Raw genomic sequence first — 14458 nt, forward strand, 5'->3', positions numbered from 1 at the left:
GCCATCTAGTATTTAGCTCGGGCAATGAAGCCTCACCTACTGGTTGCCCGATCGGGCAATCTATTATGCCAGTATTATGCAGCTCGCGGATCCAGTAATGAGTGACCCGACAGTAAAACTAAACACATCTATAACTAGTTTAGGTAGTTTGAGAGGTAATTAAAATAGCTACGTGTGATATTCTAACCTGAAGTGTGCGTTTTGTCCGCTCACCGCTGCATGTGATCATGCAGAGCTGCGTGTCGACTCGTCAGCAGCAGCTGATCTCTCTCTCCCTTCAGATTAGACCTCAGTCGCGTTTATGTCCATATCGATCAGATCCAGCTAGTTCTAGCTAATGATATGACTACCTGCTTATTAAAAGACAACTAAACAATAAGGGTCGCTATGCAACCGGGTGAGGCCACAAAGTATAGCGCAGCATTATGCATTTATTTACATGCCCACCGGAACCCCGAGGCATTACCAACAGATCAACGCACAATCAACCCATACAGCACATCTCTTTCTCCACATTAAGTGTTAGACATTAGAATTGACTATTCTTGTCTGTCACATACTCTTCTTGTCTGTCACATAAGTGGCGCAACTGAAGCGGTATTGCGCTAAAGGGAAATTATTTTGACCGGAGAGATTTAGATTTGCCGGCTAACGGGAACTCTGACGTCGCCATTTTGTGTGCTTCGCGGATGCGCTCGGCTCCTCTCGACTGCTGCTCGGAGTCTGCTCGGTCAGCTTCCGGATGAGGAGGCATTCGTTCGACCAACTTACAGTAGATAACATTACAAACATTTTTAACAGGGGCCATAATAGTGTAAATAATGTTTGTTTTGGCAGTTATAACTGAATGTTATGTTTTCTACTTTTTTACATCTGGGAAGGCATTTGCCTTCATCAGATGGAAAGTGTCTTGACCAACAACTTAAGTATTTCTTATAGCTATGCAGGGCATGCACGCGAGCTAACACAAACAAGAACAAACCAACAAGTGAAATGAAGAATAACATTTAAATTGTACAATATAATATTGTGGCGGTTCATCTTATAATTCAGTCTAGAGAATGCACCAGACCGCATCTAAGACCTGCAAAAATCTAAATGTTCTAGGGGGATAATATTGGCACTGTAATTGTGTTGAATTAAGAACCAATGTGCTCAAATATGAGTACTTATACCTTATTTTATCTAGTAAATCTAAATCATTTTCAGCCAGATATTCAGTAGATCTTAATCAATTTCCCCCAGTTAATTAGTAAATCTAAAAAATTTGTACTATAAAAAATAGTAAATACAATTTCAACAGAGATTTAATAAATCTAACTTATTTTTGCTCAAATACTTAGTTAATAAAAATCAAATTTCCTCTTGAAATTGATTTGGATTAACTAAATATATGTTGCCTGTTTAACTAAAACAGGATTGGCCATAACAAACACCATGTTCGAACATAAGGATGCTCATAAGTGTACGTGGTACCAGAGCACCCTAGGCAGAAGGTCCATGATCGATTTTGTTATCGTATCATCGGACCTGAGGCCGTATGTTTTGGACACTCGGGTAAAGAGAGGGGCGGAGTTGTCAACTGATCACCATCTGGTGGTGAGTTGGGTCGAGTGGCGGGGGAAGCCTCTGGATAGACCTGGTAAGCCCAAACGTGTAGTTCGGGTGAACTGGGAACGTCTGGAGGAGGCCCAAGTTCAGGAGGCCTTCAACTCACACCTCCGGCGGAGCTTTTCGGGCATTCCTGTGGAGGTTGGGGACATTAAACCAGAGTGGTCGGTGTTCAAAGCCTCTATTGCCGAAGCCGCGGCGGGGAGCTGTGGTCTCAAGGTCCTAGGTGCCTCAAGGGGCGGTAACCCTCGAACCTCCTGGTGGACACCGGTGGTCAGGGAAGCCGTCCGACTGAAGAAGGAGGCCTTCAGGGATTTGTTATCCCGGGGGACTCCCGAGGCAGTTGCAAGGTACCGACAGGCCCGAAGGGCAGCAGCCTCAGCCGTGGCCGAGGCAAAGCAGCGGGTGTGGGAGAAGTTCGGAGAAGACATGGAAAAAGACTTTCGGGCGGCACCAAAGTTGTTCTGGAAAACTGTCCGACACCTCAGGAGGGGGAAGCAGGGAACCATCCAAGCTGTGTAGAGTAAGGATGGGACGTTGTTGACCTCAACTGATGGAGTGTTAGGGCGTTGGAAGGAGCACTTTGAGGAACTCCTGAACCCGACAACTCCGCCCTCTATGTTAGAGGCAGAGCTGGAGTATGACGGGGGATCGACACCAATCTCCCGGGGGGAGGTCACTGAGGCCGTCAAACAACTTCACAGTGGCAAAGCCCCGGGGGTGGATGAGATCCGCCCAGAAATGCTGAAGGCTCTGGGTGTTGAGGGACTGTCATGGTTGACACGTCTCATCAACGTTATGTGGAAGTCGGAAACAGTACCGAAGGAGTGGCAGACCGGGGTGGTGGTTCCCCTTTTCGGAGAATCGGAGCAGCGGGAGCGGTACTGCAGTCTCTTTACCGCACCGTTGTGACGAAAAGGGAGCTGAGCCAGAAGGCAAAGCTCTCTGTCTACCGGGCCATTTTCGTACCTACCCTCACCTATGGTCATGAAGGATGGGTCATGACCCAAAGAACGAGATCGCGGGTACAAGCGGCCGAGATGGGTTTTCTCCGCAGGGTGGCTGGTGTCTCCCTTAGGGATAAGGTGAGAAGTTCGGTCATCCGGGAGGGACTCGGAGTTGAACCGCTCCTCCTTCGCGTCGAAAGGAGCCAGTTGAGGTGGTTCGGGCACCTAGTTAGGATGCCACCTGGGCGCCTCCCTAGGGAGGTGTTCCAGGCACGTCCAGCTGGGAAGAGACCAAGGGGTAGACCTAGAACCAGATGGAGGGATTATATCTCTTCTCTGGCCTGGGAGCGCCTTGGGATCCCCCAGTCAGAGCTGGTTGATGTGGCCAGGGAAAAGAAAGTTTGGGGCTCTCTGCTGGAACTGCTACCTCCGCGACCCGACCACGGATAAGCGGGAGAAGATGGATGGATGGATGGATGGATGGATGTTTAACTAAACATTTGGCCCACTATTAGTTAATCCAACACATTTTAATTGTTTTTTAGTTAATTTGTACTTATTTTTCTTGTTTAAATTCAGTCAATTTATTCAATCATTTTTAATCAAAGTCGTTGAAATTAAATTCTACTAATTATATTAATTGTCACTTTGTTACCCCATTTTTATTAAGTAACAAATGGTCTTATTTTTTAGGGTGTATGAAACGTCAAGCTACCCCACAGCACCCCCAAAATAAATCTCTGGCGCCGCCACTGAGCCTGACTATTTGTGTTGGGGGGGGGGGGCCCCGACTTTTTTTTTTCTCCAAAGGGGGGGCCTGACAGATAAAGTTTGTGAACCACTGCCCAGCAAATCTGCCCTTTCAGCAAGCAATGTGGACAAGTTAATTTTTCGTAAAAAAAACATGAAATGACAAGCAAGCAAGTCCTGTGTCAAGCTGGCTTTTTAAGTGAGTACTAGTACAGTACAGTACAGTTCAAGAGCAGATTATTTCAGTTCATCGAAATGCTGCACCTTAATGTTTATTTTATTATATTTTGTATTTATTTGAGAGAATATTCACAGTTTAATAATAATTAAAAACCCAAAATAAATATTTTATGTTTTGTGAGTACTAGTACAGTAAAGTTCAAATACAGATTATTTCAGTTCATCGAAATGCTGCACCTTAATGTTTATTTTATTATATTTTGTATTTATTTGAGTGAAATCATTATTCACAGTTTAATAATAATTTAAAAAGACCCCAAAATATTTTATGTTTTGTGATCATTTTTTCTGCTGTACCGAAAACATACCGAACCGTGACCTAAAAACCGGGGTACGTACCGAACCGAAATGTTTGTGAACCGTTTCACCCCTACGAATCAATAGATTAAATATCGTGACTATAACACAAAATGCCGTGAGACTGGGTTGCATTTTGTCACAGACCTTCTCAAGTGTTTCCTTTTTTGCGTTGTCTTGAATCCGCTGTGCAGCAGTGTGTCCATTTGATTCTTTGTGTTTAATAAAAAAAATTCTGAGGGACGTCAACATGCCGCTCTTGTCTTTTCCACTGTAAGCGATGGTGTATGAACACAATTCATCTGCCAATCGTGAACCTTGCGCTTTGAAGACTTATAAATTCGTAATGGATGAACAAACTTTGCAGCCCAGTTTCCCAGCTTTGCAGTCTGTCCACGGGTATGCCTCTTGTTTCCTCTGCCACATCTCCTCCGTCCATGCATCTGGGAAAAGTGAGCTTGAGCTAGCCAGGGGAATGTTGCTAGCGCAGCTAACGTTAACTTTAGTGCTAGCATTATCCACTTCTTTAGGCGGCTCTTCTGATGATGTAGTACTAGTAGCAGCTTTTTTTTCTTCTCGCAAATTATAATCCACATGTCTACCCTACTTTTATAATGTTCGAATCGATAGATTTATGATTAGAAAATTCTTCTCACTCTATTCCGGTGTGAACGCGATCTACTAGATAGTTGCGGAACTAAAGATTTCCGGGGAACTAAGTTCTGGGAACTATTCCTGGGAAAAGTGCTTAGTGTGAAAGCGCCTATTGAGTACTTTTACTCCTAATACTTTTGAGTACATTTGACTAATCGTCCTTAATTACTTTTACTTAAGTACCATTCTCCATGCAGTACTTTTACATGAAATCGAGTATTTTTACAGTAAGCTGATATGGAGGAGAAAGTTTGCTGTTATATTATTTAACTATCTTTATAGGGTGAAGTCATTTTTGTGTTGTATTCTTGGTATAAAGTACACAGAGGAAACATCAGTTTAAATGCTGAAATGTTTTTTAAACTGCTGGTGATTTTTCATTATGCCAAACAGGAGCTTATCTTTTTTTCGTTCTTCTTCAGTATCATTTCAATTTACTGTATGATTGAGGTCATTTTCAGCATTCATAGCTGGACAATCATTTTTGAAAGAGCATGTGGAGATAAATACAGTAAATATAAAATGTACATGTATAACCCCATACAGAACAATAGGTACTGTCTCTAAATGTTCTTGATGTGATTGTTGTTTCAGGACTGGAGATTGGACTCACTCCTCGGCATGACACCATCACCTTTGTTGTTTCTGACGGAGAAACAGAGACCTCTCATCCATGTTGCGCCGCAGAACCCCCCCCCATGACCAGAGACTTGCCTCAGCTGCGACCCAGTCTGCCTGTTTACGATCTCAAGGTCACCGTGTTTCCAGTCGACAGCCAAACACCTTCTCTGGCAACAGGTGGGCCTTTTCCAGTGGTGGAAGATACTCAGGTTTTTTACCTCTACATTTGAAGTACTCTGTTAAGTAAAAGTCCTGCATTCAACATCTAACTTAAGTAAAGTACAAAAGTATCTGCTTAAAGAACTCCTTATGTGTAATTGCTGATTTCAGAATCGTATATAATGTATTGAGTCACTGGGTTATTATTGTGATCATTGCTGTGTTCCTATCACAGCTATTAAATGTCAAGCAAATTGGATTTACTTTATATACTGCTGCTGGATATCTTAACCTATCATTATGTCAATGTTCATTTAATAAATTATTTAAAATATGTATAAGCTAATTATTTTAAAGTTGTCAAATTAAAGTAGTGGAATACAAAGTCCAAAATTAGCTTGTAAAATGTAATGTAGTTGAAGTATAAAGTAGCAAAAACTGAGAATACCTAGGTAATGTCAAAGTACCTCGAAATTGTATTTAAGTACTGTGCTTGAGTAAATGTATTTTGTGACTATCCACCACTGGCTATTTCTAAATCAGTGAAATGGGTAAATATGTTATTAAGCAAGTTGTTTTGAAACTATACCATGAATATTTGTTAACAGCTGTTTATTTAATTGAACAAACATTTGGTGCGACATACTGTACAGTATGTGAACCTACTACAGCAAAATGTCTAAAAGTCAGCCATTTCATTGTGGCATACTATGTTGTTTTGTGAAAAAAGTAGGCGAGCCATCATGTTAGCAGTGGATAAAATGACTAGCTTGTAAAGGGGGACTTGAAGTTTTGATTCCTCTTTTAGCTCCATGTTTTGGCAACAAATCCCAATATCCCTTAAACATGGGCAAGGACCAAAACAAAGCTTAAATATATTTGAATATTAGACTTCAATTCTGCAGTCAAATCTTTGTTCACATGTTAATTGGCCTAGTTTAGTCATTTTAATCGCATTAAACCGAATTGAAACACACACAAAATATAATTTTAGACCAGAATGTTAAGGCACAATTCACTATTGTAAAGGAGGAATTACTTGGCCTTAAATGCATTGATAGAAACATTATTTGAAGCTTCAAATAATTGTAGTTGGCCTACCACCAATACACAAGTATTATGCTTAGATGGCCAATCATTTAATGTAGACTCCAGGCAGTGTGCTGGGATACAATCTATTACAGCACATCAGCGCCCTACACAGAGCCCAGTAAGCTGACTTTACAATAAAGGCAGCCAGAATTCTTTTCAAAACCAGTCGTCATAATGCTAATGTGGCCCCAGATGAAATTGATTTGGAAAACCCTGTTTTAGCATGATTTGTCCTTTTTGTTTACAGGAGACATCTTTTCTGTAGATGAGGGGGGGTCTGCCCCTATCACTGCTTCTCATCTGAAGGCCTCTGACGTGGACACTGTTCTGGACCAACTGGTGCTCAGTCTGATTTCCCCCCCCCAGTTTGGCTACATTGAAAATGTCCTGCCTAGTCCTGGCTTTGAGAAAAGCAACACAGGCATAAGCATAGGTAAGCATTATCATACAGTCAATGATCCTCAAATAGGTGAAACACATTGAATATCACATGTTTTTCACACACGCACAAGCACACATCCAGCACCAGACACTTTTTTTTACGATGCTATGAACAGTTATTTGCACTACAGAACTACTGAACTTATTGTATATATATTTGTGCTATTGTCATATATTCATCCAATTAGAAGTCACTCATATCCGTTCCAATTTAGTGTGTTGACTGCTATTTATAATATTTACTGTTGTGCCTTCTTTTTCAATTGTATACCTCTTAATCTGTGTATATGTATATATCTGTACATATCTGTATATATCTGTATGTATATATATATAGAGAGAAGTTGACTCTGACTTGACTTTTTTCTGACTAAGTTCTGACTTCCTTCTCCCCAGCTTCCTTTTCCTACCAAGATATCCTGGACGGCCATATTAACTACGTCCAGTCCAGGCATCAGAGGATGGAGCCCACAGCCGACCAGTTCCTGCTCTGTATATCAGACGGAAAACACAGGTCTGCCCACATCCCCTTCTACATCATCATCAACCCCACCAACGATGAGATCCCACAGTTTGTGGCTCGGAACATCACAGTAAGTTACACAAGACAAATCACATCTGTTCTCAGCATGTGGTCCAGTGTTTGATTATGTCCTTCTCTGTTGAGGTACGAGAAGGAGAAATGAAGCACTTGGACATGTCGGTTCTACATGCGTTGGATCTGGACGTTCCTCAGGACATTCTGCTCTTCAGTGTGGTCAAACCCCCCCACCACGGCAGCATCATCACCCTCAGCAGTGAGAGGAAGATCTACAAGAGACAAGAGGCCGCTCATCAGTCCCCTGTGGTCGACTTCTCAATGACAGATCTCTCTAATGGTACTTTTCACATGTCAGTTATATTGCCTATAGTCTCACCTATAAGACTCAAATGAACATAGAAATTAAAATGCTATGAGTTACACATTTTTTCAGTTTGAATGTGGTCTAGGTTTAAGCTACATTTAGTAAATGTTGTATTTTTTTGTAAAGGTTGTGTAACTTTGCATTCCTTTTACAGCTTTAGTTACTTTTTATTTAGGTTATAAATACAAATCAACACACATTACTATATATTATTATAGGTAAAGCTATCCAGTAGTGTATAAAGTGGGGTTTATTGGAAATAATTCAAATAAGGCCCACTTTTACCAAGTGCAACATTACAGTGATGAACACATTTTTATTTTATGTAGCCTTTATTTATACAGGTGTAAAATCTCACCTGTTGCTTCTTCCACGTCTGACTTTGGGTTACAAATAGTTTCAGTGTATTTGTGGTCTAGGTTTAAGTAATAAATACTAATGCTGGATACTTGTCTTGTGGTTGTGGGAAAAGAAAGCATTTTAGTTCCTAATTGGAAACCTCAGCTCTCAGACATTTAAGGGACAACATGTTTCTGACTTACATGTAGTGCCATGTATCACTCTAGTTTGTTTTGGTGTGAGTTTCCAAGTGTTGGGGATAGTGTCTATAGCTATGCCTGCCTTATTTTAAATATAATTGAACTAGACAGGACTTGTCTTGCGATGTGTGCCAAACAATAAATTAAAAAAAAAAACATTTTCTTTTTCCAAAAATCATAACCCAGCTATTCACAAAAATTCACAGACCTTGTAGTGAGCCGTTTCATTTAGGAACTACTGTATTACTACTTAGCGTACATGTACACATGGATCGCTTGGGACAGCATATATTGAAAACATTAAAGGGGTCCTCTTTGGCTTTGCTGTCATGTTAGCTCATGAGGCTCTGGAGGGCTATGAACTAGGATCAGATTTTTGGGAAAAATAAAACAAAACTTTTTTTTTTTATAAGCCTTGTGCAGCTTAAAGATGAGGGCAAAATAATAAGTTGTGATGAATAACAATTTATACAAGTTCCTGGAATCTGGTGTCACCACCAAGATAATAAATGTGCCTTTGATTTGTTTTTTATCCCATCAACCATTCTCCACTTATTTACAATACATAGCATGCTATAATGGCAGGAAATAAATCAGAGTCAGAATTCCTTCACACAGAGGGGACATTCACATACAATTAATTAAATGAAACAAAGCTTGTAGGATAATACTATAATTTAACTCTAAATATAGCATATTTCTAAAAGACAAATACATCTGTTGTATCATTTGCATGCAGGTATGGATCTGATGTACATGCACGACGACTCAGAGAACATGGAGGATAGTTTCACCCTCCAGCTGACGGATGGCAGGCACCAGCTCCAGAGGCGAGTGGTGGTGATGGTGCTGCCGCTCAACGACGAGGAGCCTCGCGTCGTCCGGTCAGAATCACTTCACTTTCTGTTTATTAATCACCAATATTAACCGGTGGTGCACATTTACTAAGTAAATATACTAGTACTAAACTTAAGTACATTTGATATGATCTGTACTTTACTTGATTATTTCCCTTTTATGCTACTTGATACCCAGCTACAATTTGTAGGCAAATATTGTACTTTGTACTTACTACTTTAACATGACATCTTTAGTTACTTTGCCCGTTTATATTATTTATTAACAATATAAATCAACTAATGAATTATGATGTACTATTAGGGGTTAGGTTGCCAGGAGAATAATAAGTCACAAAACTAGCTCCATATTTATTAGCTGCAGGGGAAAAAAAAAAGTTTGCATTACTAATTATAATCCAGTGACATAATAAACATTATTAAGAAAAGGGCAAATTTGCATAATAGTACTTTTACTTTTAGCACTTTAACTATACTTTGGTTCTAATACTTTTGCACATATATTTTACTTGTAATAGAATATTTCTACATTGTATTACAAATACTTTTACTGAAGTAAGAATCTGAGTCCTTCTCCCAGCACTGATATTAACTGAAAATCATCCCATCGTGTGTCCTTCAGGAACAACGGTCTGGAGGTGGAGCCAGGAGAGAGCCGGCTCATCTCCAGTGCCACTCTGTTAGCTCAGGACGAGGACACGCCTCCTTCTGAGGTCCTGTACATGCTGGAGAGTGTTCCCACCCAGGGACTGCTTCAGCTGAAGGTTGGTGCATTGCTGTCCAACTGAAGTCATGGAAACACTGTAACATGTACATTTCAGCACCCTTGGTGCCATTGTTCCACATTGACACTTATTCTGAAGGCTAACGCGTTAATCTTAAATGTGATAAAAAAAATTGAATTTACACAAGTTCTAAAGCAAAATTACAAAAATATATTTTAGCTTTATTAGAGATTATCTTTTCCACCCACTGCAACCGACTATACTAGCTGGTGAGTATAGAGTAGCATCATTTGTTTTGGTTATAGTCAGAATTAGGGCTATCGCGATATTAGAATTGCACAACTAACATTTTGTTACAATGTTATTGTGATAACCAAACACAACCTATTGAGTGTAAGAAGCTGGAGAAAGACTATGAAGCAATAACTACTGACATTTTAGAAGCACTGGATTATTTATGATATTATCATGTGTATAATTGTATCATAAATCGGTAAAAATCTGCTAAAGAGCTAAAGATTTTTTTTTTTTTTTTAAAACATTAATATTATGTTATTTTTTATCATTTGTATAACATTATTTTTCTCTATTCAATATAAATATAAGACACAACAACTTTTTAGCATAATGGGTACTTTTACTTTTGATACTCTAAGTCAGGGATGGGCAACTGGTGGGGGCCACATAATGTATGTACTGGCCACCAGGGGGCCGCAGATTCACTTGGAACACACACACACACAAATTCCATGTATTGTATGTAATTATTAACTTGGTTTTTAGAATATTAAACTTGTTTCGCCAAATTCAGATGATAAATACAACTTTGAAGCTTGTAACGGCATAATTACAAGCGGTAACTTAATGTCACAGCAGGCATAACAACAGCCGGTGTTTCTTGTGAGTGTTTCCCCGGGAAACAAACACAATACACAGAAACGCATCACAGATTATTTCGCTGACGAACAGCAGCCAAATACCGCAACATTTATTAATTACGTTGTTTATAAATCAATCAGAGTGCCGCAAAAAGAGGATGCGCCCCCTGTGCCGCTATTTGCCCATTCCTGCTCTAATTACATTGTTAAGTATTGTTACTTGTAGTGGAATATTTTGGGTCTGGCATTGGTTTTTTTACCTTTTTATTCAGTTGGACACAGAATGTTTGCACAGGGAATTATCTACTTCAGACTTCTAAGTTATGTTTGTGTCATAGTTTCCCAAGAGAGGTTTCAGTATTTATTGAATTTAGTCGGGATTCCTCTAACAATGCTGCTCTGTAGTGACCCTGGAAGGTGTTTGCTCCTGCCTCAGGAAGGTGACGACTGGAAGACCCTGACGGCGGTGAGGAACTGCAGCCAGGAGATGGTGGACATGAACCTCCTGCGCTACGTGCACACCGGCCTGCACGGCGCTCACACACAGGACTTCTTTGTCTTCTACTTGTTGAATGGGAAGAATCAATCACCCCTACAGCACTTCCACATCTCTGTCAAAGATCTGGAGAAAGGTACAGGAATTCACCCTTACATTCTTCATTAGACATACGTTGCGGTCAAACTATCAACTATCAATAATCTGTTCCTAACCACTTTTCCTTTACCTCTATGAGGAACGTCACGGGGTTAAGGTAAGATGATAGGGGAATTCATCTGGACTTAGGAAAAGAGACTGCGGTGCTTTGAGAATCCAACTGTACTGACACTATCTGACGTATTTATGATGCGCCGGCCAGAGGATGTTATTAATGTGCGTCTGCTGTGGGGAAACTACAGTTTTCCATTTTTAAATAAATGCAATGTTATGCAATATATGTATTACTTGTTAGGCTTTCACATCTATCCCTGTGTGTATCACCATTCAAACACATTTAAAAAAGTTGAACAAACCCCACACAGCTCAGTAAACACTGGAATGTTGACTTTATTTGATCATTTCAGTAAAAAAGTAACGCTCTATTTTACCTTTTGATTATTATAGTGTTGAACGTTCAAAACACAGCACTTTGTCAAGTTACGGCATAAGTTGTAAAAGCACCTTAACTTTCATGATATGCGTTTCTCTGTTGTTTCCGTGAACGGCCGAATGTTTTGTTACGGTAAAAGTTGCTGCAAGTATTGTGGTGCAGCATTTTCTTCTTTCCTTTCGTAAAGGAGAGTTCAGTGTTTCCTAAGCTAAAGGATATTCTAAAGGAGACGCCTTTCCTATCGTCTAGAGAATCCGAACAGCTATTATCATGGCAGACACTTGGTCATTTCACTCCGTTAGGAACCCTGCTATGCTAAAGATTGACAATTCGAATGCAACCATAGCTTCAAGCTGCCAGGCCACATCATGTTTCCATGTTCCAAGTTGTCAATTAAAACTGATGGGGTTCCAGTCGTAACATTATAAAACTCCACCTTCATTTCCAGGAAATATTGCCATGTTTGTGAAGCCTTTGAAGGTCAGCCGTGGCGATCGAGTGGTTCTCACCACAGACGTGCTGTTAGCCACAGACGGCACAGAGAAGCCAGAGGAGCTTCTGTTCATCATCACCCACCCTCCTGCTCACGGACACATGGAGTACATCAAACATCCGGGACTGGCCATCTCCACCTTCAGCCAGATGGATGTAGCAGCCAACCTTGTGGCTTACGTGCATGACAACCGAGCAACCGCCCCCAGAGAGAGCTTTCAGTGAGTCTGAAAGACATACAAGATTATGAACTCACAATATTGTTCCCTCATTTAACATAGATTTGATGTTATTTGGGCTTGAGCATTCCCATTTATTATTCGGAATTGGATGGATTGGTGGATAGTAACAAAGTACATTTACTCAAGTACAGTAGTAGTTTTTAATTTACCTGTGTTTTCTCACGTTATGCTGCTTTATACTTCTACCCCCTACATTTTGGAGGCCAATATTTTACTTTGTACTCCACTACATTTATTTGACAGCTTTTGTTACTAGTTATTTTTTAGATTTAGGTTGTTAGCTTATACAAAATATAAATACATTATTAAATAAACATTGACATATTATTATATATTCAGCAGCAAATGTCATGTAATTCAAATTAGCTCTACATATACCAGCTGTGATAGAAACACTTCAAAATCACAATAGTAACCCAGTGAATCAATCTATATACGATTCTGAAATGGCCATTATGAATAAAGACGGGTACTTTTACTTTTGGTACTTTAAGTATATTTTAATGTTGATACTTTTGTTATTTTACTTCAGTAAGATTTTAAATGCAGGAATTTTACTATTTTACTTTTAGCAGTAATGCTACTGTGCAGCAGTAGCACCAATAAATATTTCACTTTGCACCACTGCTTGCATATAATACTTTATTTTCGACTGTGTCTTACAATAAATCCTTAAAATAATTATAAGTATGTAGAAGTTGGATTTATTACCAACTCCCAATAATTGGGAAGAGCCCCTGACAACATATGTACTTTCAATCATCAAAAATGAAAAGTTAAAATAGAAAGTTGAGTGAAATGGAAAGAGACATAACCATTTAATCCCAAGTAAATCAAGTAGTTTATCATCATTCTTCACTGAATATATCACCAGACAAGATCATCAGGGGCCCAATTTCAAAGCTTCCTTGTTAAAGAGTTGCTCCAGGTTCTAGGAACATTCCTGGAATGTTGGTCTTTTCTAAGAATTGAAGACTAAATCCTGGTAAAGGTCAAAGTTACTCATAGAGCAGCTTAGCCTTTAGTAGAGCTCCTAAGGTGAACAACTCAAACTGTCTTTTAATCTGCAGTAATCATGTCATCAATGCTGTGGATGTACATGTCATGTATACTTTCATGACAAAAATCTGAAATAAAAATAAAATAATATGCTAAATAATTAGCAGCACATTGATTCTAAGATTTTTTAAAGTATTGCACTAGCTATAAGACAGACATAACTGTTTAGTAAAGAGTATTGATACCCTATTCAAAGCTTTCCTGTGAGAACATTCCTTACTGTGATCACATTTAACGGCACATGTTTGGCAGGTTCGTTGTGAGTAACGGTAGAACCAGCCAGAATGGAAGCTTTGAGATGTTGGTGGAGATGGTGGATCGCATCCTGCCCTCTCTGTCCTCAAACAAAGGCCTCTCAGCTCCACAAGGCTCCTCCATGATCCTGGGTCCAGACTGCCTGATCCTGTCCGACCCCGACACTCCCCCGCGTGCCCTGACCTTTGAACTGGTTCAGGCTCCACAGTACGGCAGGCTGCTTCTAGCTGGTTCCACGCTGACTGCAGGTTCAAACTTCACCCAGAGGGACATCCAGGAGCTGGAGGTGACATATAAACACGACGGGGGGCCATCCCAGATCGACCGCTTCGCCTTCACTGCCTCTGACACCACCAGGCGGGGCTTCCTGCTGGAGGGAAGGCTACACACTGAACCTGTGTTCTTCACTATTCAGGTAAAAATAATAATTTCAATTTCTATTGCGCCTTTCACAAAACCCAAGGACGCTTTACAATGGGAAGTAACAAAACAAAACAAAAAAGGGTAATAATAATCATACAGATACATAGGCTATGGAACATGTACCCAGGTCATTTACTTAAGTATAAGTACCGATACTACAGTGTAAGAATACTGAGTTACAAG

At 40.0% G+C, this 14458-nt stretch overlaps 1 protein-coding gene across 7 annotated transcripts in view; it reads left to right on the forward strand.

Moving 5' to 3' along the window:
- The window catches only part of frem1a (Fras1 related extracellular matrix 1a), a 92447-nt gene that overhangs the window by 70850 nt on the left and 7139 nt on the right, over nucleotides 1–14458 (forward strand). For all 7 annotated transcript variants that reach the window (XM_079671868.1, XM_079671867.1, XM_079671866.1 and 4 more), the window contains exons 17-25: nucleotides 5094–5297; nucleotides 6619–6804; nucleotides 7209–7405; nucleotides 7480–7690; nucleotides 8996–9140; nucleotides 9736–9877; nucleotides 11153–11348; nucleotides 12253–12517; nucleotides 13850–14267. In XM_079671868.1, coding sequence (XP_079527994.1) covers nucleotides 5094–5297; nucleotides 6619–6804; nucleotides 7209–7405; nucleotides 7480–7690; nucleotides 8996–9140; nucleotides 9736–9877; nucleotides 11153–11348; nucleotides 12253–12517; nucleotides 13850–14267 — 1964 coding nt within the window. The remainder of the gene's footprint in view (nucleotides 1–5093; nucleotides 5298–6618; nucleotides 6805–7208; nucleotides 7406–7479; nucleotides 7691–8995; nucleotides 9141–9735; nucleotides 9878–11152; nucleotides 11349–12252; nucleotides 12518–13849; nucleotides 14268–14458) is intronic.

This window comes from Notothenia rossii (genome assembly GCF_949606895.1).
Source record: "Notothenia rossii genome assembly, chromosome: 3".
In the NCBI taxonomy this organism is placed as follows: domain Eukaryota; kingdom Metazoa; phylum Chordata; class Actinopteri; order Perciformes; family Nototheniidae; genus Notothenia; species Notothenia rossii.